The sequence below is a fragment of the Gorilla gorilla genome, chromosome 5 (assembly GCF_029281585.2).
Source record: "Gorilla gorilla gorilla isolate KB3781 chromosome 5, NHGRI_mGorGor1-v2.1_pri, whole genome shotgun sequence".
NCBI lineage: Eukaryota > Metazoa > Chordata > Mammalia > Primates > Hominidae > Gorilla > Gorilla gorilla.
The window spans coordinates 182,806,524-182,834,299 of record NC_073229.2 but is presented as its reverse complement, the minus strand read 5'-3'; the positions used below and the strand labels follow the sequence as shown (position 1 = coordinate 182,834,299).

The window sequence follows — 27,776 nt, the reverse complement described above, 5'->3', positions numbered from 1 at the left end:
CCATCAAAACAAAGTTTTAAAAGATGTAGAAGTGCGACTAGAATGTTGTAACAAAGTTTAAGTAAAACCTTTAAGTATGAATGTGAAAGCAGAAGAGTGAGCTGCAGTTGAAGGAGACCGTTCTCATGCTGACTGGACAGTCCCACGTGTGCCAAGTGTGCACTGATGGAGCCGAGGACAGGGGCACTGCTGCTGACAGCAGAGCAGAGGCTAGCCACCACCAACCTAAGCACGAGCCAGGTCCATAACCAGACCCCAGAACACTGTGCTCACGGGACCAGTGAGCCCCATCATTCTGATGAATTGAATTAAAGTCATCTGAGCCATCTAAAAAATCCACTTCAGTACAAATAGTTACAGATTTACCTAAAACATCACACACACACACACACACACGCACACACACACACACGCATGCACAAGGATGATTTAAGACACTGGACCTGAGGAAGCAATGAAGGGTAGTAACCTCTGACTAATGGGAAACAACAAGGGGTGCCCCTGGTGGCCCCACATCATGGAGGGGAACCCAGGCAGAGCCACAGCTGGGAGTCCAGGGAGACAGGGCTGGCCCGAATCCACAGGACAGAGTGCTGGAAAGGAGAGCTGTACAGAGAGAGAACGAACCTCCCAAAAAGCCAGTGCCTGGCACCCACAAGACAGAGAAGAAACTCACCATGAAAGGGCATTGGGTAGCATATGCTGAATGCTTTTGCCTCAGCGTTAGGAAAAAATTAGCCTCAGACTTGATGCTGCTTTGGCCCCACCTAGCAATGTTGAAAAGCAAGGCCGGAAAAGATCAAACCATTTCCAAGGAAATTAACAACGTCCCAGAACAAAGCTCAGGGATATTTATAATATATAAAACCTAGCAATCAATAATGTCTGGCACTGAACCAAAAGTACCAGACACACCAAAAAGCAGGAAAATACAAACCATATGAGGAAAAAAACAACCAATCAAAACAGGCCCAGAAATCACAGATGACAAAATTAGCAGATAAGGAAATAAAGCAGCTAGATGAAAGATTTTTGTGTTAAATAAAGACTTGGAAGATGATCAACAGATTAGACATGACAGAGATTGGTAAATGTGAAGGCACAGCAATAGAAGCTATCTAAAATAAAACTAAAAAAAAAAAAAAAACCCTGAAAAAAAATTAACATAGCATCGGGAAGCTTTGGACAACTTCAAGTGGCCTAATACAGGGGTCCCCAGGCCACAGACCAATACTGGCCACGTGGCCTGTCAGCAACCGGGCCATACAGCAGCAGGTGAGCAGTGGGCCAGCAAGCATTACCGCCTGAGCTCTGCAGGTCGGCCAGGGCATTAGATTCTCACAGAAGCACGAACCTGCTGTCAACTGTGCAGGCGAGGGATCTAGGCTGCACGCTCCTTACAAGAATCTAATGATAAATGAAATGCCCTTGAGTCGTCCCCAAATCATCCCCAACCAACCCTGGTCCATGGAAAAATTGTCTTCCACAAAACCAGTCCCCAGTGCCAAAAAGGCTGGGGACCACTGGCCTAATTTGGGGTCCCTGAATTTGGGAGGTCAGGGAACCAGAAGGACAAAAAAAGTATTTGAAGAGATAATGGCCAAAATGTTTCCGATTTGATGAAAACTATCAACTCACAAATCCAAGAAGCTCAATGGCAAAGCACAAGAAACGAGGAAAAGTACAAGAAGCACCATGAGGGAAAAATCTTAAAAGGGGGTGGGGAGAGGGAAGAACATTATTACAGAAGACGAAGATAAGGACAAAGATAAGATGGACATCAGATTTCTTGTCAGAAAAATGCAAGCCAGAAGACAGTGACCAACATTTTCAAAGTATGTAAATTAGGCCAGGTGCAGTGGCTCACGCCTGTAATCCCAACACTTTGGGAGGCTGAGGTAGGAGGCTAGTTTGAGGCCAGGAGTTTGAGATGAGCCTGGTCAACAGAGCAAGATCCTGTCTCTACAAAAATAAAAAATAAAAAAATTAGCCAGCATGGTGGCGTGCGCCTGTATTCACAGCTACTCAGGAAGCAGAGTCAGGAGGATCTCTTGAGCCCAGGGTCAGTGAGCCATGATCATCTCACTGCACTCTAGCCTAGGCGACAGAGCAAGGTCCCATCTCAAAAAAAAAAAAGTACATAAATTAAAACCGCAATGTAAAACCATTAAATACCATTATACACCTATTAGAACAGCCAAAATTCAAAAGACTGACCATACCGAGCATTGATGGGATATGAAGTAACTGAAACCCTCACACGCTACTGGTGTAACATAAAGTAACACAACCACTCTGCAGAACAGTTTGTGAGTTTCTTAACCACATGGCCCAACCATTCCATTTCTAGCATTTATCCAAGAGAAATGAAAGCATATGTCCACACAAAGCTTTATACACAGATGTTCATCGCTGCTTTCTTTGTAACAGCCCCAAACTGGAAGTAATTCAAATGTCCATCAACAGGTGAATGAATAAACAATTTGTTATATTTATACTAGAATATCACTATGGACACACTCATCATCGATCAAGCTCAAAATAATTATGCTATGTGAAACAATTCATATTGGAGAAGTACATATTGTATAATTCCAGTTACATAAAATTCTAAAAAAAAATGCAAATAAGCGTGTTGTGAAAACAGATCAGTGACTTCCCAGGGATGGGAAAGGACAGGAGGAAGGGGCACAAGAAGATGTTTAGGGGTGATGGCTGGTGAGGGGATGCTTATGATCTTGATTGTGGGAACGGTTTCCCAGGTTTCACTGTGTGTCAACTATATACCTCAATAAAGCTGCCAAACAAAAACCAACCACTAACAATAGACGGTAATGGGCAAGTGGAGATCACAGTGATTCAGGTTCAAATTCCGGCTCTTGCCATTAATAGTTGGGCAAATGACTTAATCTCAAGAAACCTCAGATTTTCCTCCATAAAATGGGGATGCTAGTAACCTACTTCACATAATTTTTGTATCCTTTTAGCCTTGTTTTTTTTTTTTTCTGAGACAGTCTTGCTCTGCCACCCAGGCTGGGCTGCAGTGGCGGGATCTCGGCTCACTGCAACCTCCGTCTCCCAGGTTCAAGCGATTCTCCTGCCTCAGCCTCCCAAGCAGCTGGGACTACAGGTGCACGCCACCACCCTCAGCTAATTTTTGTATTTTTAGTCGAGACGGGGCTTCATCATATTGGCCAGGCTGGTCTTGAACTCCTGACCTTGTGATCCACCCGCCTCAGCCTCCCGAAGTGCTGGGATTACAGGTGTGAGCCATTGCACCTGGCCCTCTCCTGGGTTCAAGCGATTCTCCTGCTTCAGCCTCCTGAGTAGCTGGGATTACAGGCATGTGCCACCATGCCCGGCTAATTCTGATTTTTAGCAGAGACAAAGTTTCACTATGTTGGTCAGGCTGGTCCCGAACTCCTGATCTCAGGTGATCTGCCTGCCTTGGCCTCCCAAAGTGCTGGGATTACAGGCGTGAGCTACCATGCCTGGCCCATCATAGCATTTTAATGAGATGATGCGTATTAAAAACTAAGCACAATGCCCAGCAAACAGCAAAGGTTCAGTAAACAACAGTTCCTACTATAAACCCAAAACATCACATAACTATTATTATTATTGCTACAGCATTTAAATTTTATAACATTATATCATTTATAGAATGATCAAAGTAGCGACTTGAGCATTTGGGGGGAGTGTTGATATAAACATAATATTGAGATTAAAAACGTTTACTACGTCTTAGTCGAACAAACATACTCTAACGCACAGTCAAGAAGAGAAAAAAGAATTGCTACCATCAGAAAAAAACACAAAATATGTCTGAATTAATAGGTCTGAAAGGCTGGGTGGTTGTTTTTACTCTCAAGGAACCGTAACTCTTAAGAAAGAAAATAATCTCAGACTCCCTGGAGGAGGGGGATTCTAGCTTAAGAGTCTGTTAGAGCAACAGAAAATAATCAACTCACTCTCATTAAAAATTAACACTAGGGCTGGGTGCGGTGGCTCACACCTGTAATCTCAGCACTTTGGAAGGCTGAGGTGGGCAGATCACCTGAGGTCAGGAATTTGAGACCAGCCTGGGCAACATCGCAAAACCCCATCTCTACTAAAAATACAAAAATCAGCCGGGCGTGGTGGTGCATGCCTGTAATCCCAGCTACTTGGGAGGCTGAGGCAGGGAGAAGTGCTTGAACCCAGGAGGTGGAGGTTGCAGTGAGCCAAGATTGCACCACTGCACTGTAGCCTGGGCGACAGAGCAAGATTCCATCTCCAAAAAAAAAAAAAAAAAATTAACACTAGGCCAGGCACGGTGGCTCACGCCTATAATCCCAGCACTTCGGGAGGCCGATGCGGGTGGATCGCCTGAGGTCAGGAGTTCGAGACCAGCCTGACCAACACGGAGAAACCCTGTCTCTACTAAAAACAGAGACGTGGTGGCGCATGTCTGTAATCCCAGCTACTCCTGAGGCAGGAGAAATCACTTGAACCCAGGAGGCAGCGGTTGCAGTGAGCTGAGATCGCACTGCATTCCAGCCTGGGCAACAAGAGCAAAACTCCATCTCAAAAACAAAAAATTAACACTACAAAACAATGCTTTATTCAATAAATGTAGCTAATCTAAAACATGCATTTTAGTTCTAAAATGTGAGCTGAGAGCACGCTTTGGTCCAGCTTTCAAATGAGACCCTGCACACCCAACCTGCTATGTGGCCTGCAGGAGGCACGCGGCGCCTTCATCACGCTCCATCCGGGCTTCCTTCCTCCTATCATGGGTCCCCATCCTCCTGGTTCCGGGAAAAGCCATTTCCACATATTCTGACTCTCTGGGAGGCCGCCCCTGTCAGCAGCAGCCAAGCAGAATCACCTGCGTGCTCCTCCTGGGCCAGCCCAGCTGACAGCTCAATCTGACACGCGTTTCTGCCAAGGGCCTGAAAGGCTGAGTTTTCCCAAGCAAGCTGCAGGAAGTCCCGAGAGTAGGGCCCTGGCCCCTCCATGACACACAGCAGCCTCCAGGCGCGCTGGATCCCGTGAGCTGGGGCCAGAAGATCCACAGGAGCAAGCCCAGCCAGTGCCTCACAGGTGTCCACAAGCAGAGGTCGTTCCGTCCCGTTCCGTCCCGTCCCGTCCCGTCCCGTCCGGTGGGCACTGCCAGGTTCACTGTGTGGACCCAACTCTAGGGTACTGGGTTTGGGGGTTTTGTTTGTTCTGTGTTTATTTTTAAACCACAAAATACATTTTTGAAATTAAAATGTAAAATAAGTAAAATGAAATAAAGAGTACAGTTCCCAGAAAATATTCCGGCTTAGACATTCCTTTTGAAATCTGAAGCACTGTCACTCGGCACTCAAGCTTTTGCGTCAAGGTCCCTTTGGCATTACAAAGCTGCTGTCTTTGTCCTTTCAGAGCCGAGGCTTGCCCTGTGACACCACGAAGTTACCTTTGGAACAAGTGCCCACACCATACCCTGGGCCACTCCTCCCTGATTAAATCTCCCATGCGCCCATCCATCCATCCACATCTGCTGAGCACAACCTTGTCCTCCGTGCAGGCACAGGTGATGTCAATTCCCATGCAGCACGAAATAAGTGACTTTAACAAAAATATGACCAGTAAAAGGCCTCCAGGAGCTGACTGGCTCTTTGGCACAGAACAAACGTTTCCTCACATCCTCAGAGTCCTCTGAATGGACAACCACAGAAACAGACCGGAGGAGGGACGTGTCACAGCGACCTGTGCAGCACCAAGCAAAGTGCCTGGACTGGAGGCCCAGCTTCAGATTCACAGCCTGGGTCCCCATGTTTAAAAACAACATGAAATGGCCGGGTGCGGTGGCTCACGCCTGTAATCCCAACACTTTGGGAGGCCGAGGCAGGCGGATGACGAGGTCAGGAGATCAAGACCACGGTGAAACCCCGTCTCTACTAAAAATACAAAAAATTAGCTGGGCGTGGTGGCAGGCGCCTGTAGTCCCAGCTACTCGGGAGGCTGAGGCAGGAGAATGGCCTGAACCCGGGAGGCAGAGCTTACAGTGAGCCGAGATTGTGCCACTGCACTCCAGCCTACGCAACAGAGCAAGACTCCATCTCAAAAAAATAAATAAATAAAATAAAAATGAAAATGAAAATAAAAAAATAAAAATAAAAAAAAACATGAAACGCACTGTCCAGGAATACTGGGGGGTTGGAAATGACAACGATGTAGCAAGCACAGGTCCGAGAAGCCGGGCAGCACTCAGGAAAGTACAGTAAGCACAGGTCTCAGAAGCCGGGAGACACTCAGGAAAGTATGGCCAGGCGCAAGGGCAGCCTCAGGTAGGAGCCTGAAGGACTCGAGACGTGAGTCGCTGTTTTCATCTCACTCCCCAGTCAAAGGTCATGGCTTAGAAGAAAATGGAGGAAATGAGATGTGAACAGCTGGCCACAGAGTGTCAATCAAAACTCGGCCCGAAAAACAATCAGAGGAAAAAATGCCCAGAATAACCGAGAGGACTCAGGGTGCTGAGGATGACGCATGTGACGTGCCCAGAGAAGGTGCCTGCAAAATCTCAGGAGAAAAGAACAGGAAAGTGAGTACAAGTGATTTTTGTAGTGTCAAAGGTCACTGCATATGCAGAGCGTGGCCGATGAAACCAACTTTTTAAAAAACACAGGAGGTAAGCATCATCCCACAAGTGCCAGTGAGACCTAGTGAGTGGTCTCATGGCCTGAACATGGCAACGGGTGTGGGCACAACGTATTCCAAAGAGTAAGAGCTGATACAAGAGGGATACAGAGAAGGATCACCACTTGCTACAGTTGGAATCTGTCCCCCTCCAAAATTCATGTTTAAACTTAGCCCCCATTATGGTGGTATTGTGAGGTGGAGAATTTGGTAAAGTGATTAAGTCATAAGGACTCTGCCCCCATGAATGGATTTGCACCTTATAGAAGGGCTAGAGGGGCACGGTGCAGTGGCTCACACCTGTAATCCCAACACTTTGGGAGGCCAAGGAGGGAGGACTGCTTGAACCCAGGAGTTCGAGCCTGGGCAACACAGTGAGACCCCGTCTCTAGAAAATTAAAAATTAAAAAAATCCAAGCCAGGCATGGTGGTGTGTGCCTGTCTGGCTCCAGCTACTCAGGAGACTGAGGTGGAAGGATCACTTGAGGCTGGGAGGTTGATACTGCAACCGAGATGTGATCGTGCCACTGCACTCTAGATTGAGTGACAGAGCAAAACCCTGTCTCAAAAAAAGGGGGGCTAGCTGAGGCCCCCTTTGTCCTTCCATCCCTTCCACTGACGGCACAGAATGTGTCCTTTCCAGAGGATACAGCAACAAGGTACCATCTTGGAAGCAGAGAACAGCCCTCACCAGACACCAAACCTGCCAGTGCCTGGATCCTGGACTTCCCCGCCCTCCAAAACTGTAAGGAATAAATCTCTATTATTTATAAATTACCCGGTGTGTGGTGTACAGTTACAGCAGCATAGACTAAGACACCATTCTATCTACTTAAAAGATAAACACTTAAGTAGAAACAAATGAACCAAATGTTCATGGAAAATGGGGTTGAGAACAAAAGGAGAGAGAAATCAGCTTCTTGAGTTAAAGGGAGACGGCATCAACAACAGTGCCAGATGGAAGACACAGCCCACACGACAGGCTCAGGCAGGAAGGGGCCATCGACCATCTCGACATCTGCTCAGCACAGACACCTTCCACCGAAAACAGAGCCTCATCTGAACACGCTGGGTGCAGGGTGACAATTTTTCTCTCAGTACATTAGGGAAGTGATACGGTTTAGCTGTGCCCCCACCCAAATCTCAACTTGAATTATATCTCCCAGAATTCCCATGTGTTGTGGGAGGGACCCGGGGGAGGTCATCGAATCATGGGGACCAGCCTTTCCCGTGCTATTCTCTTGATAGTGAATAAGTCTCATGAGATCTGATGGGTTTATCAGGGTTTCCACTTTTGCTTCTTCCTCATTTTCTCTTGCTGCTCCCATGTAAGAAGAGCCTTTCGCCTCCCGCCATGATTCTGAGACCTCCCCAGCCATGTGGAACTCTATGTCCAATTAAACCCCTTTTTCTTCCCAGTCTTGGGTACGTCTTTGCCAGCAGCACGAAAACAGACTAATACAGGAAGCAATCAGGGTCATCTTTACCCTGAATTTGATTGTCATCAACAAGGAAGAAGAGCTGGTTAGTGAAACAAACAGTGGCACCAGGGGAAGGTATCTGTGTGATTCTGGTGCTCTTTTATCAGAGCCAAGGGCACCACCAGGCTCAGTGAAATGGAGCCCAGACTCCAGGAATGCAGAACTCAGAACTAAGATTTCCCAAGGAAATGCCAAACAAAAGCAACAGAAACCCTCAAAGGTTAATTGTGTCAGTACAGCCAGCCACACACGGTACTGCTGAAGAAGCAAGAGCTGTCTCAAGAAACGTGCGGCCGTACAGGCGGCAGCTCCAATTTATCAGGCGCACTGTATACCGTTAAGTTCCTACTGAACGTAATGTGTATAAAGAATGCGACAGGTATTGGGCCAGGCGCAGTGGCTCACACTGGTAATCCCAGCACTTTGGGAGACCAGGCGGGCAGATCACGAGGTCAGGAGATCAAGACCATCCTGGCTAACGCAGTGAAACCCCGTCTCTACAAAAATACAAAAAATTAGCCAGGCGTGGTGGTGGGCACCTGTAGTCCCAGCTACTTGGGAGGCTGAGGCAGGAGGATGGCATGAACCCAGGAGGCGGAGCTTGCAGTGGGCCGAGATTGCGCCACTGCACTCCAGCCAGGGTGACAGAGCAAGACTCCGTCTCAAAAAAAATAAAAATAAATAAAAATTAAAAAAAAGAATTGGACAGGTATCCTAAATTACAGTTCAATGAACGTCACAAATTGAACACACCTGTGTCAACAGTACCTGACCAAGACACAGAACATCACCAGCACCCCAGAAACCCCCCCTTGATGCTCCCTTCCAGCCACTAACCTACCCCAAAGGAACACTAACCCTGATTCAACAGCACAGGTTCATTTTGCCTGTCTTTGTAATTTATATAAAAGGAATCATACACTCCGTACTGTTTCGTATTTGGCTTATTTCATTCAACATTATGCTTCAGGAAGTCCTCCATGACATTACATGAAGCGATGAAAGTTCATTCTCCTCGCTGTATAGTATTCCATTATATGAATATAGCAGAATTTATGTACTCATTTTGCTGCTAGTATACAGTTTACAGTTTGGCTATTAAGAATTGAGCTGCTGTGAATATCTAAATGCAAGTCTTTCGGTCAACATACGTATGCATTACTGCTGTATCAATTTACACGCTCCCCAGCAGGGGGCAAGGGCTCCGCCTGCCCCACATCCTTGCCAGCTTCAGCATATTCTGTCTTATTTCTGCCATTCTGGTGGGTGTGCATTAACACCACTAAAATACCATTAGCGTCTATCTATTCATTATAGCTTGTTTACTTCCAAAAAGAAATGAAAGCAGCTTATAATAAAAAGCCAGATTAGATAGAAATAATTTTTAAAGTGTTTTAAAAGGCAAAATAGTGAAGAAAGAACGCAGATAATTATACCAGAAATCCATACCAGGATGTTAGTAATTAGTACAATTCAGCAAAAAAATGATTTCTGAAATATCTGACAGCCAGTACCAAGAGAAAAATGCAATGCATCCCATGGCTTTCACTCTCTAAGAAAAGGCATTATAACAAATAGCCAAAGAAATTCTGTTTTTGCTTTTTGATATTTACCCAAAGAAGTTGAAAACGTAGGGGCCAGGCATGGTGGCTCATGCCTGTAATCCCAGCACTTTGAGAGGCTGGATCACCTGAGGTCAGGAGTTCGAGACCAGCCTAGCAACATGGTGAAACCTCGTCTCTACTAAAAATACAAAAAATTTCCGGGCATGGTGATGGGCATCTGTAATCCCAGCTACTCAGGAGGCTGAGGCAGGAGAATCGCTTGAACCCAGGAGGCAGAGGTTGCAGTGAGCTGAGATTGTGCCATTGCACTCCAGCCTGGGCAACAAGAATGAAACTCCATTTCAAAAGAACAACAACAAAAAAGAAATTGAGAACTTATGTCCACAGAAAAACTTGTATACAGATGTTTATAGTAGCTATGTTCATAATTGTCAAAACTTAAAAACAACCAAGATGTTGTCCTTCAGCCAATGGACAAACAAGCTGCAGTACATCCAGACAATGAAATATTATTCCATGATAAAAAGAAATAAGCAATCAAGCCATACAGAAAACTTAAAATGCATATAACTTAGTAAAATAAGTCAATCTGAAAAAATTACATACTATATGATTCCAACTAGATGACATTCTGGAAAAAGCAAAACCATGGCCTGGCACAGTGGCTCACGCATGTAATCCCAGCACTTTCGGAGGCCGAGGCAGGTGGATCACCAGAGGTCAGGAGTTCGAGACCAGCCTGGCCAACATGGTGAAACCCCGTCTCTACTAAAAATACAAAAATTAGCCAGGCATAGTGGTGCGCACCTGTAATCCCAGCTACCCGGGAGGCTAAGGCACGAGAATCACTTGAACCTGGGAGGCGGAGGTTGCAGTGAGCTGAGATCTCACCACTGCACTCCAGCCTGGGCAACAGACTCTGTCTCAGAAAAAAAAAAAAAAGGCAAAACCATGGAAACAGTAAAAAGACAAGTGGTTGCCAGGGGTGTGAGGAGGAGGGAGGGATGAATAGGTGGAGCACAAAGGATTTTCAGGGCACTGAAATGAACTCTATGGTACTACAAATAGTGGATCCTACAGAATGTACAACACCAAGAGGGAATTCTAATGTAAACTGTGGGCTCTGTGTGGTGTGTCAGTGTGGGTTCAAATGTGGGTTCATTAACTGTAACAAATGGACCACTTTGGTGCGAGATGCTGACAATGGGGGAGGCTGTGCATGTGTGGGCGGAGAGAGCATTTAGGAACTCTCTGTACCTTCCTCTCAATTTTGCTGTGAAACTAAAATTGCTCTAAAAAATAGTAATAATGTGGGAAAAAAAGAATTATATTTGGAGGTTTAAAGTTCACAACACAATGTCTTCAACAGCAATTTTATAAAAGACATAGAAACACTTTGCATACAGTTCTCTAATTTCTTAGTGCATCTCTCTACAAGCTGCCAGCACAATGTTGGTTATGTGATTCTCCGAGGATACTGAGTCAGACCAGAAGAAACAGCATGCAGGGCTTGCCAGCACCTGAGGTTCTGGGATGGATACTGGCATATGCCCAGGACTTCCCCCTTCAAATATTAGTTGCCTCAGGAGTTCTTGTTTTGTTTTCAAATAATTTTCTTTTCAGGTAATAAAAATAATAAACATTCATTATGGGAAATAAAGGAAAACACAGAAGAAATTAAACATTAATCCCACCACCCAGAGACAGCCTTCTAGACGTCTAGTTTTCTGTAATAGAAACACTTCTAATTCATGTGCTTTTCTTGTCTTAAATCAGTATATAGTTTGTACTAGCTATCCTATTAACTTATTATTTTAGTAGCTACAGAACTAATTTATTTAACCAGAAATCTACTGCTGAAATACAGATTGCTCCCAACTTCTTACTCTGAGGAATAGGTTTGAACATAAATCACTGTGTATGTTTCTACTTCCTGAGTATAAATTTCTAGAAATAGAATTACTAAGTCAAAAAGAACATGGAAGTAGAGGCTTTTATACATTGCTAAATTACCCCAAAAGTTAAATCAGTTTACACCCCCCCACTCATGTGTATGAGAAAACTTGTGTCCTTGCATTTCGCCAACCCTGGATATTATTTGCTGTTTTTAATATTTGCATTTTTTTTAGACAGGGTCTCACTCTGTCACCCAGGCTGGAGTATGCAGTGGTGTGATTACAGCTCATTGCAGCCTCAAACTCCCGGGCTCAAGTGATCCTCCTGCCTAAGCCTACCTAGTAGCTGGGACTACAGGTGTGCACCACCATGCATGGCTAAGTTTTAAACTTTTGTTTAGAGAGGGGGGTCTCAGCTAGGCCGATTACCTGAGGTCAGGAGTTTGAAACTAGCCTGGCCAACGTGGTAAAACCCCATCTCTACTAAATACATGAAAATTAGCAGGGCGTGGTGAACTACTACAGCTATTAGTAGCTGTAATCCCAGCTACTAGGGAGGCTAAGGCAGAATTGCCTGAACCCAGGAGGCAGAGGTTACAGTAAGCCGTGATCGCGCCACTGCACTCCAGCCTGGGCAACACAGTGAGACTCCGTTTCAAAAAAAAAAAACAAGATGGGGTCTCATTATGTTGTCCAGGCTGGTCTCGAACTCCTGGGCTCAAGCAATCCTCCTACATTCAGTTTCCAAAGTGCTGGGATTACAGGCATAAGCTACTGCCCCCGGCCCAATCTATGAAAATTGATTGGTTGAAAAAAGACATTCATTCTTGAACTCTCTAATCTTTGGTTTAAAGCAAGGATGAACACAATTTCAGAAGTCTGTTGCCACGTGAATTTCTGAATTTGTAAGGTGCTGTACTGCTGTTCTTTCATTCAACCAATACATATCTGTTGCAAGCCTACCAGCTGCTGGGCCCTATGCTGGCTGCTGGGGAAACGAAATGTACAAAAAACGCAGAAAAATCTTTGGTGACATCCCTTACAAATCCCAAGGGTCTTAAGGGCTGTCTTTCCAGATACTGAAGAGTGCCACCAGAAATGAGGCTCTGGCTGTGGTGTAATTCAAGGTGAGTGGTTCCCATGGTAACGTCTTTTGAACCAATTCCTTTTTGAGCCCCACAGCAACACTGTATCACTTGCCTTCCATCAGCAATGGCAGAATGGCATGTACCTAGTTCACCTAACATATGTACCACATTCTTCAGGAACAACTTTAAGAGGAAACATAGATACAAAACATGGAAGGACAAAAACCATAAAGACGAAACAGCAGCCCACACCCATGGAATAGGGTCAGGATGAACTACAGCCTCTGGAGAAAGGTGCTGAGAACCATAAAAGGCTTGTAGGAGATGATGTTCTAATAAAGAAGATGATGAAAGGGAGAGGTCCCTTGTTTGTCTGCACTGTTGAATCAGAATGATTCTGAAATAGCAAAGTCTAAAGCACAGATGATTAACAAAGGACTACATCAAAGTACGCCTAAGCTCAGTGCACCTGCCTCAGACCCCATCTGGAATCCCCCACTGCACCATGAATGGAGGACACAAGCAGAATACTAATCAGATTCTCTGAAGACAAAGATCCAGGAGATCATTCAGACAGCAAAGACCAGACCCCAGATTCAGATCCAAAAGATCTGGAAAGGCTGGCTGAGGCAAAGGGCCGAAAGGAAGAGACCACTAGTGACGAGAGCCGGCTCAGCTGTCCCAGCAGCACAGCCCAGGGCCACCTGCTCCTTCCACATCAGCAACACCTGCCCCTGCAGCCGGGTGACTGGGGCAGCTTCAGGAAGGAAACATGGAGCCAGAGGGGTGCAGAGGTCACATCCCCAGCACAATGTGAAAGAAAAGAACAATCTCAGAGGGGACAAGACAGCCGCCTGCAAAGGGCTATAGGGTAGACAGAGAAGAAAACTCATTTTGTGTAGTTCACAACAGCCAAAAAAATGGAAACAACCCAAACGCCTGTCACCTGATGAAGGGATTAACAAAATGTGGTCTAGCAATACAACAAAATATCACTTAGCAAAATGAAGGAGTGAAGTACTGATCCCACGACAACCTGGATGGACCTTGAGACATCATGCTAAGTGAAAGCAGCCAGTCACCAAAGACCACACGTTGTGTGATTCCATTCACACGAAATGTCCAGACCAGGCAAATCCACGGTGACAGAGAGAACGTTAGTGATTGCCAAGGACTGTGGGGGAGGGAATGGGAAATGATCACTAACAGGTTTCTTTAAGGGGCAATGAAAATGTTCTGGAACAGAATGACTGGACAGCTCCATGACTGTGCTAAAAACCACTGAATGGGCCAGGCACGGCGGCTCACGCCTGCAATCCCAGCACTTTGGGAGGCCAAGGTGGGCGGATCACCAGGTCAGGAGATCAAGACCATCCTGGCCAACATGGTGAAACTCTGTCTCTACTAAAAATACAAAAATTAGCTGGGCATGGTGGCGCACACTTGTAATCCCAGCTACTTGGGAGGCTGAGGCAGGAGAATTGCTAGAACCTGGGAGGCGGAGGTTGCAGTGAGCCAAGATCGTGCCACTGCACTCCACACTCCAGCCTGGTGACAGAGTGAGTCTCTGTCTCAAAAAAAAAAAAAAAAAAACCACTGAATGTACGCTTTCATTAAAAGGGCAAGCAAACTTTCTACTTAGATAAAGCTGTTTTTTTTTTTTGAAGGTATCCATTAGTATCTTCATTTAATATTCACGGCTCTATGAGGCAGCTATTTTACAGATAAGAAAACTGAGGCTCAACAAAATCACGAGTCAATGATGGAGGCAGCGTGAGAACCCAGCTCACCGTCCAGTCTAAACCCCCACTCCTCGTCACTATGCTGCTTATACTGACTCCTAATGAGTGGAAAGGGGAGATTTCAGTTGGACACAAGAAAGGACAGTCTAACAATTAGAACAGTGCCCTCCCACTCACCGGCAGTTCAGGCAGAGACTGACGACCACTCACAGGGGCCAGAGAAGGGGGTGCTGTGTCTGCTAACTCCTTCACTGCCTTGCAGCTGAACACACTATATACTCTCTATTCTAAATCTCAGACACCTAAGGTTTGCCCAATTCTATGATATTTAAGCTATTCTTAGTTCTATATACTTAAGAAACTGTAGTTTTCCTATAATTTTTAAAAACTTTACAAGTCCTCCACTGTCCAAATTAACATTATTTAGATGCTGAGATGTATTTCCATCATTGAACAAAGAATGGGAACTAGAACATGAGCCATGGAAACGTGCAGTCAGCTGGTATACTTACCGTGAAGTTCATTCCCTTGATGGGGAGCTTCAGGTGTTCAAATCCCACTATCACTGTATACTGAGTGTAGTTCAGGTAGCCAAGGTGAGCCACAATAATCTCCGCACATTTCTGCAAATACACAGAAAGATTTGCCTTTAAAGAAAGCGAGACTCCCGCTCCCGCCAAATAACCCGTGAAGTAACACGTTTCAACAGCAGATGAGCAGAACTCATCGTCTCCAGGGAACTCGCCAAAAGCCCAGAGAAAGTCAGATGCCAGCCAAACACAGTTCCTAGAAAGAATGAACCAAATGGGTATTTTTGGAAACATAATATATGATTTACACCAATTACAATCTTTCTACTTTGGATGACTGAAAATAAGTCACCGTGTAAGAAAGTTAACAGTGCAATGCAAGCCTGACATTTCCATAAATATATAACACTAGAGCACGGGGGAAACGTAAGCTAAGACACGTCAATGCAGATGCCGCGGCCTAATTTGTCCTCCCTGGCCCAATTTTGCGATTGTTATAATAATGAACAGAGTGAATTACACATTCTTCTTTCTCTCCTTTTAACCTGTCACTCTCTACATGGAGCCCTCTTTCCTCTTCATCCTGCTCTCTCCACCCTCCACTCCGAGTCAAAGCAAAGGCTGTGTGCACAGCACCAAGTGCAGATGTGAGGATATGTGTGCTCCACTGTTGACAAGAGCCCTTCCTTTTGTCCTTTAGAATTAAAAGCCAGGTCTCTTCTGCTTTGTTATCCCCTTCCGGAGTGGCAGGGAGGACAAACCCTCATGCAGGGATACAGAGGTGCACCCACCAGCCACGCACACCGAGCCAGCCACTCCTCCCCAGCAAGCTCTGCCCCGGCCCTGCCTTTCGGAATGTCGCTCTCCACCATCCTGCTGCTGCCCAGAGCAAACGGGTGGTTCTCTGGCTTTCTAATAGGGCATCGCTCCAATGACTGGTCAAGCCTCGAATGTCTGAGGTCAGGTAAGAAAACAGGTGTGGGTTTTACACAGCAGGCTTAAAAAAGACAAGAAGGTGGCTGGGCGTGGTGGCTCACGCCTGTAATCCCAGCACTTTGGGAGGCCAAGGCAGGCGGATCACTTGAGGCTATTTCAAGACCAGCTTGGCCAGCACAGTGAAACCCCGTCTCCACTAAAAGTACCAAAAATCAGCCGGGTGTGGTGCCAGGTGCCTGTAATCCCAGCTACTCAGGAGGCTGAGGCAGGAGAATCCCTTGAACCTGGGAGGTGGAGGTTGCAGTGGGCCAAGATCACGCCATTGCACTCCAGCCTGGGCAACAAGAGCAAAGCTCCGTCTCAAAAACAAACAAACAAAAACAAACAAAAAGACAAGAGGGCAACTGTGAGGGAGGGGTACAAGGAGTGGGGTTAACACAGTGGGGTGCTGACCTAAGGCAAGGGGGAGAAAGCAGAGAGGAGGGGAGTGTGCAGGGGGCTGAAGGCAGCACCAAGGTCACCATCTCAACTCACCAAACACTTCAGCCCACTAGCAGCCCTGGGTCTGCACTAAAGCCCACAATGCTCCGCAGGGAGGGGCTGCCCTGCAAAGGGCTAAAAGCCCTCTGGCTGGCCACCCGCCCACCTCCCATTCTCCTATGCCGGAAGCACAGGTCATCTGCTATTTTCATCACATTGGAAGGGGAAGCCAAGGCTTCCTTTCCACCTGATCAGCTCTCATTGCAATCTGCTGCCTGCCCTCTGGACTTTAAGTGTGTGGTCCACCTTCTCCACAAAATTAAATTCACCTTTCCCCTCTGGCAGTCGGGTCACAGGATGATGTGCAAAGGCAGGGGTGGCTAAGGACTATGCAGGAAGGGATGGCTTAAAATTTGTAAATACATTTTTGCTGGGTAGACAAACATCTCTTGCGAGTTTAAGAATTTGTCTCACTTTTCAGGGATGTTTTAATTAACAAAAGAGCTGTATCTCAGGCTGCATATACTTACGAGTTTAAAAAAACTACACCAGCGGTTGCGGCATCCCAACTTCAAACCACGGTTCTGCTGCTGACAATGATGTACCTCTGAAAATCACGTGATGGTACCTCAGCTTTCCCACCTGCAAGGCGTGGAAAGCCTTGCTACCTAAGTCAGACAATGGCTTTTCTTTACAGTAGAAAAAAAAAAAAGGAAGCCAGGCACAGTGGTGCACATCTGTCATCCTAGCTACTTGGGAGGCTGAAGCAGGAGGACTGCTTGAGCCCAGGAGTTCAAAGCCAGCCTGGGTAACATAGCAAGACTGTGTGTTTAAAAAAAAAAAAAAGTAATATAAGAGGGTGGTAAATATCTCTGTAATGTAAAAATTCCATGTTTTTTAAAGCCAGGGCAATGCTCCTTGCAGGGTTAGAGACCTGCGTAGACAAGGAACAGAAGCAAGATATTCCCAAGGGGTAACACAGTGTAAAATGAGGTAGGGCCAACAACAGAAGCGGGAAGAAACCATGAAGATGCGCTGAAGGGCCATTCTCAAGGTGCAAAGCATGGCGGGCACATCCAAGAAGGAACAGTGCAGACCAGCCAGTACCCTGGCAGCCTGGCCCTGCTTGAAGCAAAGGCTTTAGGTAGGGCAACCCACTTGTGCCGATTTTAAAACAGAAAGTCCTGTGTGCTGAGCAACCACTCAGTGCAAGCAAACCAGGACGATGGGTCTCAACAGCTCCAAATAAGCAACCCCTGACTAATAGTCCATTGAGCCTCAATCTGAGAGGTGGGTGTCATCAAGCTGTCCAGGTGGGAGTGGCCACCAGGCGCTCGGATAGGAAGAGAGCAGCTTCTTGGGCCATGGTCCTGTCTGACACTCACACCTGTTATCCCTTCAGCAGTACTGATCGCACCCCTCCCGCACACAGGCCTCACTGGGGGACGCAGGGATGCCTCAGGCTGCACACATAAGGCACACTCACACGTTATTCACCTTGATCTTTACTGCTTTCCTAAGGCAGGCAGGGAAGGCTGGATCCCAACTTTATAGATGGGGAAAATACACTTTGGAAGCTGACTCAGCCCCTGGAAGCAGAATGAGAGGCCAGTCCCACGTGATCCTCCCACCCTACCCTCCCAAAGTGCTGGGATTACAGGCATGAGCCACTGCGCCCAGCCCTTGAATTATTTCTTGCTAGGAAAAACAGTGCCAGTATATGCATCACCAGTAACTAGGCAGTATGCATGGTGGTTAAGGCCACAAGCTTCAGAATAAAAGGGCACAGGTTTAAATCCTGGGCCCTCCACTTAATATCTGCGTTACCTTGGGCAATGGTTTAGACCTCTCTAATCCTCAGTTTCTTCTTCTACAAAATAGGCTCTAACAGTAGTTTCTACTTCATGGACTTGTCGTGAGGACTGAATGAGACAATGAGTGGACGGTACTTGGCATGACACCCAGCAGAGAAACTACTTGCCATCTGGCTTCTGACATTACTTTCCTAATCCTATAAGAAAATGCACTGCCCTGTTTTGATGCTCTCCAAGTTCTCCACGCTGCCAATAACCTGTTGTGCCTGAGGTGGACTCCTTGCTATAGCAGGGATCTGGTTCTCATTCTCTGGACTCTGAACAGAATACAGTGCCAATGAAATCAACCGTGAGGGCTCATTCCCCACTGTGGACCCCAGGTTTCCTATCCCTTAGCCACACTGTGCTCTGAAGTAGATGCTCAAAAAGGTAGGCCCCTGACGCCCAAGAGGCCCAGGTACTTGGCTTCACACAGACGGATTAGGGCATGCATCATTCAGCTGGGAACAACCCAAAGCCTCAGTCAAGAGTGACCATGGAAAATTAGTCAGGCCTGGTAGCACACGCTTGCAGTCCCAGTTACTTGGGAAGTTAAGGCAGGAGAATTGCTTGAGCCCAGGAGTTTGAGGCTGCAGTGAGCTGTGATTGTGCCACTGCACTCCAGCCTGGGTGATAGAGCAAAAACCTGTCTCCAAACAAAATAAAACAAAAAAATCCAGTGACCACAGCCTGTGGCAGACGTTCGTATGAGGAGGCAGCCCATAACATTCATTAGGGACACACTGGGCAGAAGGTCACACACACAGTAAAAACAAGTACCGTGTATGCTCAGGGTGGCTGGCAGTACGTGTGTGCATGCATATGTGCGTACACATGTGTTTATGGATGTGTGAATGCATGTGTACGCTTATAAGAATTTTTAAGGGTATCCAACTGTAAAAATAAGTAAGTTTTTTCATGCCATCTTTGGTATGACTCCATTTTTTTCACTTAAGAACAATTTCTCGAAGCCTCTTACCATGCTATCTTTTAGACTGGAAAGTGGCTCTGTAATTAAATGTGTACGCAGCCTGAGGACTGACTGTGGGGCTCACCCCACACACTCACCCCTGCACATGTGAGGGTCCTTGTCCGGTTGTGAACTTTGTTATGAATGTACATCGTGGTTCCATCTTGAGCTACACCATCGACTTTAACAGTCATGGGAAAGCTTGTCTTAATAGAAGTTTCTACAAAAGAAAAAAATTCAGTGTTAGAGACCATGCCAGGCACATCACACCTACAAAGGTGCCTTCCTGGCTCTGTAATGACCTTGGAGCCAGGAAAACGCAGATAGCCCATAAGGTCCTTAGGCCACATTGGCCTCAGCACATTTGAAAATCTCTTAATTGCCCAGCAAAGTAAAAGCCTTTCCATTAGATTCCAACCCAGCACCCAGGGGGTCTATGTCAAAACCTGCACTTCAGACCCATCAGTTTCACTTCACACACAAAAAAAGGGTAAATATTTCATGGCTAATGAACTTATATTTTTAATTTCTCACATACATTTTTAACTTACCAAATTCTACACCAAAAATAGAAATAGATTTATTTCTTCTGATTATAGGTTTTTCTCATTATATTCTCATTTTTAAAAAATCATAACAAAATATAAAGATAGCACTAAATACTGAGAATTTCACCTAGAGATTAATCGTAATTCATATTTCATGTCTATCCTTCCAGACCATTTTCTAGACAAATACGTAGTAATATGAATTTTTTGCTTTCTAAAATGTTACAAAGAGGGGATAACTTTTTTGTAATATATATTTGTTTCACTTCATTTACTGTGGTCATGGGGTTATCTTTTCAAATTCTTTCTCAACCAGAGTGTCTCATGTGAAGCACAGAACAGAAAAGGATTTGGTTATCTTCTCAATTCCTCCCTAGGATGATATAAAACTAGTGCCACTGTAGACTGACAGAAGCTAATTCATCATAAACAATGGATGCATTAGGGGAGGGTTTCTCAGCCTCTGCATCACTGACATTTTGGGCCAGATAATTCCTTGTGGTGAAAGTGGGGGAGGTGTCGGCACCTCTGCCCTCTACCCACTAGATGCCAGGAGCACTCCCTCCTCCTCTCCGTGTGGGACGAAATTGTCTCAAGACATTGGCAAGTGTCCCTGGGGGCCAGAACCATTACTTTAGGGCATCAGGTCTTAATTCTCTCCCAGATCCTCACTGAAAAAGGCTGGCAGCTGTAGCGCCGACACCATGCAGCCACTGAGCTGAGCTAACCAGGACTCTACGGAGGACGTCTATCTATCGCAACTTTCTCTCCCACTGGAAGACATTTAAGGGGTTTCCAATTTGTTGCTATGATAAATAATAATCGACATCCTTATACATCTATCTTTGAGTACTTGCTTGTCCAAATATTCTGAAGTCAACATCTAAAATACGATGTTTCTTCGTATAAAGAAAAATCATTCCAAAATGTCAAGCTCCATACCTTTTGATTGATCCAACTCAACAACACATGTCAGCCATAGTTGCTGATTGTATGTAGACAGTGGATTTGAAAGTATTTGAATTGGCTTTAGCTGAAAAAAAAAACAAAGTAATCCATGTGACCTTTTCATTGAGTCTACCGAATACCTCATCGTTTTAACACACAAAGTTTACTTTTAGCAATAAAGGCTTCAGTGTTAGCTTTGAAACAGAAATATGTGAGGTTTTCCTTCTTTTTTTTTTTTTGATGGAGTCTCACTCTGTCGCCTAGGCTAGAGTGCAGTGGCGCGATCTCGGCTCACTACAAGCTCTGCCTCCTGGGTTCACGCCATTCTCCTGCCTCAGCCTCCCAAGTAGCTGGGACTACAGGCGCCCGCCACCACGTCCAGCTAGTTTTTTGTATTTCTAGCACAGACGGAGTTTCACCGTGTTAGCCAGGATGGTCTCAATCTCCTGACCTGGTGATCCGCCCACCTCGGCCTCCTAAAGCACTAGGTTACAGGCATTAGCCACTGCGCCCGGCCATGAGGTTTTCCTTTCAAGAACATAAGTGACATTTTGCCTTTCAGAAGAAGAAACGACTAACTTCCAGCAGCAATTCATGTCTGTCTCTCACAGAAATCTCTAAGCAGACATTTTTCACACTGGGACCCTTGGGAACAATACACTTACTTAAATACCAAGAAAAAAACCATCTTGGAAAAAGAATAAAATGAGCAGAATGATGAGATACATACTAAGATAATAAAGAATACCAAAGGAATGCTTTCATATTTACAAGATAATATATCTCAAGAATTATTATTTTTTGAGACGGGAGTCTAGCTCTGTCGCCCAGGCTGGAGAGCAGGGGCGTGATCTCGGCTCACTGCAACCTCTGCCTCCCAGGTTCAAGTGATTCTCCTGCCTCAGCCTCCCAAATAGCTGGGATTACAGGCACCTGCCACCACACCCAGCTAATTTTTCTATTTTTAGTAGAGATGGAGTTTCACTGTGTTGGCCAGACTGGTCTCGAAGTCCTGATCTCATGATCAGCCCACCTCGGCCTCCCAAACTGCTGGGATTACAAGCATGAGCCACCGCGCCCGGCCAAGAATTATTTCTGTAGTATCCATATGCCAGGCAAATTGCTCTTTGACATCTGCTATTTTTAGCCTTCTGAAAGAAAATCTTAACACCCCTGGGGAGAAAAATTAGAGGTGATGATGTTGCCAGTGATTCTTCTGCAGTATCTTTTGAAAGCCGTAATACTGGTGTTTAATAGCAGCAGGCCACAGAGAGAGTTACTGAAGCAGCCCACCCATGGTTCCAAAGAAAAGCATTATTTGAATGCATCGTCTTTGGAAGTGAATGGGTTTTTCCTTTTTTTTCTTTTTTTTTTTTTTCTTTTTTAAGACAGGGTCGTGCTCTGTCACCCAGGGCTGGAGTGTAGTGGTGCAATCACGGCTTACTGCAGCATCAACCTCTCAGGATCAAGTGATCCTCCCACCTCAGCCTCCCAAGTAGCTGGGACTACAGGTATGCCCCACCACACCCAGCTTATTTTTAAATTTGTTGTAGAGACACAGTCTCCCTATGTTGCCCAGGCTAGTCTCAAGTGAATGTGTTTTTGTGTCTTAATACTTCTGTCAGGGTCTCAATAAAACTCCCTAGGACTAAAGATTTGCCTAAAAACCATCAAGGCAGGAAATCTCTCCAGGAATGAGCTACTGTCTTAGTGAAGTGAGGATGGTCTCTTGGAAGCAAGTCAGTTCAGTGGAATGGCTGCTGTGTTCAGTGTCAAAGAGAGACCCACACCCTGAGAGACAGAAACTGTAAAAGATGAACTACTATCAGGAAAGCCCACGGCGGCACCTCTTCAAATCAGATCATCACGCCAACAGTGAAAGAAAATAAAGCAATGCAAAGGAAATGTGAAAACAGGCTATGCAGAGGGCCCTTTCAAACTAGCAGTAGCAAAGAGAAAAATCAAATGGTGTAAGTTTTAGTACTTTTTCTTCTTTTGACTTTTTGCAAAATTATAAGGGTAGAAAACTAGCAAGGAAGTGTGAGAACAGAGAGAAGGGGGATTTGGGGTCATATAATCAGACTTAAACTATATATATCATGGTGTCTCGAAGATACAGGGCAACTGTGTTCAGTTTATAGGTAAAGTTATGTTTCACACACAAAAAAAGGTTTAGTTGTCTGGGCTCTCACAAGTTAGTATTTATTCAAGGAAACCAAAATTCTGCAATTGAAAGAACCTCTGTTTTTCTCTAAAGGTGGTAAAAAGTTAAGGCTTTTTTTTTTTTTTTGAGACAGAGTCTCACTCTGTCACCCAAGCTGGAGTGCAGTGGCACGATCTTGGCTGACGGCAAGCTCCCCCGCCTGGGTTCACACCATTCTCCTGCTTCAGCCTCCCGAGTAGCTGGGACTACAGGCGCCCCCCCACCACGCCCAGCTAATTTTTTTGTATTTTCAATAGAGATGGGGTTTCACCATGTTAGCCAGGATAGTCTCAATCTCGACCTTGTGATCTGCTCGCCTCAGCCTCCCAAAGTGCTGGGATTACAGGCATGAGCCACCTCGCCCGGCCAAGTTAAGGTGTATTTTTTAAAGGATTTTTCATTTAAACTGAGTTCACACAAGGAATACAAAGTAATCATTAGAAAGAAATGTACCATTAGAAACCTGACAGAAGCCAATTCTTAACCTGGGCAAATATAAGATGAGACACCTAAGTGGTATCATTATTAAAAATTACAATCTGATAGGACTTACAGAGGCAAGGAATCAGGATGAGTTAGCCACTCTTTGGAAATGAACAACTGCTCCCTAAGAGGTAACACCACCATCTTCCTAAGTACTGAGGAGGTGTTTATTACAGCAGAAATGGTGACTTTAGCAAACAAGAACCCAGACGCCAGCAGCTGACAATGGAAGAAGAAATGTGTTGCCTGAGAAGCCACAAGGCAAGGGCAGGCTACCTTAAAGACTCTAAGCAGAACCATTTCTCAGTGACCTGAGGTTTATAATGCACCCCACCACCCAGCTGCCACTCAGACCCAGTCTTACCTTTTTACTATTATTTAGTGAAAAATTAGCCGCAGAAGTCTGGATCACTTTAGGTCCTAAAGTGTAACAGAAAAGGACAAAAGCAGATTATAGCGATATTGATAATTTAGTATTTTTTCCCAAATTCCAGGAAAGACTCACACATTACACGGAGATGACCTTAATTCACCTGGTTTTTCTTTAGAGATTATACAATGTGTAAGTAAAAGATATAAACACACAAACACAGACACAGAATATCCACTCTGCTGTGCTTCACGACTTCCCAACACAAGTCAACCAGCATGACTGGCATACAACACAGAGGGTTTCCACACTAAACACCCTGCTAAGCTCTCAGTGAGAGCACTCTCTACATGCATGGGCCCAAGAAGGCATTAACTATAGAGACTCTGTCTTATATATTCTGTAAAATACTTCTTCAAAGACCTAAGACACACTTATCTGCTCATCCAATTAATCCCGTCTTCCAAAAATACTTATTAAGGGCTATAAACATAATATATGCTAATATAAGCAGGAAAACATAAAGTTTTAACTAATAGGTATACGAACCTCATAGTTTTTTTCCCAATTTTTACTGTGACAAAATATACATAAGATTTGCCATCTTAACCATTTTTTTTCCTATAGATCAAAGAACTTGACATCTTAACTATTTTTTTTCTTTTTGTTCTTGTTGCCCAGGCTGGAGTGCAATAGCGCAGTCTCAGCTCATCACAACCTCCACCTCCCAGGTTCAAGCACTTCTCCTGCCTCAGCCTCCCGAGTAACTGGGATTACAGGCATGCGCCACCATGCCCGGCTAATTTTTTATTTTTAGTAAAGACAGGGTTTCACCATGTTGGTCAGGCTGGTCTCAAACTCCTGACCTCAGGTGATCCGCCCACCTCAGCCTCCCAAAGTGCCGGGATTACAGGCATGAGCCACTGCGCCATGCCCGTCTTAACCATTTTTAAGTATACAGTTCAGTGGTAGTAAATATGTTCATACTGTGCAACCGTCACTGCCATCCATCTCCACAATTCAAAACTGAAACACTGTGCCTATCAAACAATTCCCCATTCCCTTCCCCCAGCCCCTGGCTGCCACCACTCTACTTTCTGTCTTGATGATTTTGACTACTCTAAGTACCCCATATAAGTGAATCTTATAGTATTTATCTTTTTTCCAATGGCTTATTTTACTTAGTATAATGTCCTCAAAATTCATCCATATTATAGCTTCTGTATGAATTTCCTTATTTTTGTTTTTTGTTTTGTTTTGTTTTGTTTTTTTTGAGACAGCATTTCACTCTTGTTGCCCAGGCTGGACTGCAATGGCAGGACCTCGGCTCACTGCAACCTCTGCCTCCCAGGTGCAAGCGATTCTCCTGCCTCAGCCTCCCAAGTAGCTGGGATTACAGGTGCTCACCACCATGCTCGGCTTATTTTTGCATTTTAGTAGAGATGGGGTTTCATCATGTTGGCCAGGCTGGTCTTGAACTCCTGACCTTGTGATCCACCCACCTCTGCCTCCCAAAGTGCTGGGATTACAGGCTTGAGCCACTGCACCCGGCCGAATTTCCTTACTTTTTAAGGCTAAATATTCCATTGTATGTGTATACCACATTTCATTCCTCTGTCCATTTATCTGTCAATGGATACTGTGGTTGATTCCACAGTTTGTTATTTTGAATAATGCTGCTATGAACATGGGTGTACAAGTATCAAGACCCTGCTTTTTTTTTTTTTTTAATTTTGAGACGGAGTTTCATTGTTGTTGCCCAGGCTGGAGTACAATAGCGCGATCTCGGCTCACTGCAACCTCCGCCTCCTGGGTTCAAGCGTTTCTCCTGCCTCAGCCTCCCAAGTAGCTGGGATTACAGGCATGTACCACCACGCCTGGCTAATTTTTGTATTTTTAGTAGAGACGGGGTTTCACCATGTTGGTTAGGCTGGAATCGAACTTCTAACCTCAGGTGATTCACCCGCCTCAGCCTCCCAAAGTGCTGGGATTACAGGCATGAGCCACCGTGCCCGGCCAAGACCCTGCTTTCAAATCTCGAGTATACACACTCAAGAGTGAAACTGCTGGATCATGTGGTGCTATTTGCATGGCATAACCTTTTCCATCCTTCTACTTCAACCTATTTGTGTCTTTGGATCTAGAGTGAGTCTCCTGCAGACAGTATACAGTTGGAGTATGGTGTTTTAAAATCCATTCTGCCAACCTCTGCTTTTTAATTGGAGAGTTTAATCTATTTACATTTATAGTAATTACTGGTCAGGAGAAACTTGCTTCTGTCATTTTGCTTTCTATATGCCTTTGTTCTCTATATGTCTCATAGCCTTTTTGTACCTCTTTTAATATCCTAAAGTTATAACACTCTAATTTAAATTTACACCAGCTTAACATCAATAATATGTAAAAATTCTGCACCTATAACAGCTCCATCCCCGCCTCTTTCAATTGCTGTCACAATTGTGACAAAAGCCTATCTTTATATATTGTGTCCAAAAACATACAATGAGTTTTAATGCATTAGTCTCTTAAACTATGCAGAAAACAAAATGTGGAGTTACAAACCAAAGTTATAATAATACTGGATTTTACAGAAATAGTTGGCTTTTTAAAAATGTGTTAGTCTTTCAAATAATGTTGAAAACAAAAAAAATGGAGTTATACACCATTGTTACAATGGTATGAGCTTTTATAATTACCCAAGTATTTACCTTTACTGAAATCATATGGCTTCAAGTTACTGTCTAGTGTCCTTTCATTTCAACCTGCAGGACTCACTTCAGCAATTCTTGCAGGGCAGGTCTAATAGTAATAACTTCCTCAAATTTTATCTGGGAATGTCTTAACTTCTCCCTTAGTTTTAAAGGACAGTTTTGCTATATGTAGGATTCTTGATTGACAGTTTTGTTTTGTTCTTTGTTTTTTTGTCTTTTTTTTTGAGATGGAGTTTCGCTCTTGTTGCCCAGGCTGGAGTGCAATGGCGCGATCTCAGTTCACCACAACCTCCACCTCCCGGGTTCAAGAGATTCTCCTGCCTCAGCCTCCCAAGTAGCTAGGATTACAGGCATGTGCCACCACGCCTGGCTAATTTTGTATTTTTAGTAGAAATCGGGTTTCTCCACCTTGGTCAGGCTGGTCTTGAACTCCCGACCTCAGGTGATCCACCCGCCTCAGCCTCCCCAAGTGCTGGGATTACAGGGGTGAGCCACTGCACCCGGCCAACAGTTTTCTTTTAGAACTCTGAATGTATCAACCCACTGCCTTCTGGTCTCCAAAGTTTCTGATGAGGTATCTGCTGACAAACTTACTGAGGATCCCTTGTATGTGATGAGTCACTCTCTTACTGCTTTCAAGATTCTGTCTTTGGCTTTCTACAGTTTGATTATATCTTGGTGTGGGTCTCTTTGAGTTCATCCTACTTTGAGTTTGTTGAGCTTCTCGGATGTTTATATTCACATTCACCAAATATGGGAAGTTTTCAGTCATCACTGCTTGAAATATTCTCTCTGACCCATTCTCTATCTCTTCTCCTTCTCAGACTCCCACAGTGTGTATGTTGGTCCATTTGATAGTGTCCCAAAGGTCCCTCAGTCTCTGTTCATTTTTCTTCTGTTTTTCTGTTCCTCAGACTCAAAAATTTCCACTGTCCTATCTTCGGATTCACTGATTCTTTCCTCTACCTGTTCAAATCTGCCTTTGAATCACTCTTGTGTACTTTTCATCTCCAGAATTTCTTTTTGGTTTCCTTTTAGGTTTTCTATCTTTTTATTCATACATTGTTTTCTTGACTGTCTCCATGTCTCTTCCTTTAGTTGCCTCAGCACCTTTAAGACAGCTGTTTTAAAGTCTCTGCCTAACAGATCTGTCGTATGGTCTTACTCAGAGACAGATTCTGACAGTTCATTTTTTTCCCTTCGATGGGTCATACTTCATTGTTTGCCTTGTGACTATTTTTTTTTTTTGTTTTTTTTTGAGATGGAGTCTTGCTCTATTGCCCAGGCTTGAGTGCAGTGGCGCGATC

General features: G+C 44.9%; 1 protein-coding gene across 6 annotated transcripts in view; it reads right to left on the bottom strand.

The window, feature by feature from the left end:
* Window positions 1-27,776, bottom strand: part of TMEM181 (transmembrane protein 181) — a 100,587-nt gene that overhangs the window by 32,597 nt on the left and 40,214 nt on the right. For all 6 annotated transcript variants that reach the window (XR_010134085.1, XM_004044884.5, XM_055391003.2 and 3 more), the window contains exons 3-6: window positions 23,753-23,808; window positions 20,697-20,787; window positions 19,305-19,426; window positions 14,950-15,060 (exon numbers count right to left, since the gene is read on the bottom strand). Coding sequence is in view for 5 of the 6 variants with exons in the window: in XM_004044884.5 (XP_004044932.4) it covers window positions 14,950-15,060; window positions 19,305-19,426; window positions 20,697-20,787; window positions 23,753-23,808 (380 nt within the window). In the remaining variant the exon portion in view is untranslated. The remainder of the gene's footprint in view (window positions 1-14,949; window positions 15,061-19,304; window positions 19,427-20,696; window positions 20,788-23,752; window positions 23,809-27,776) is intronic.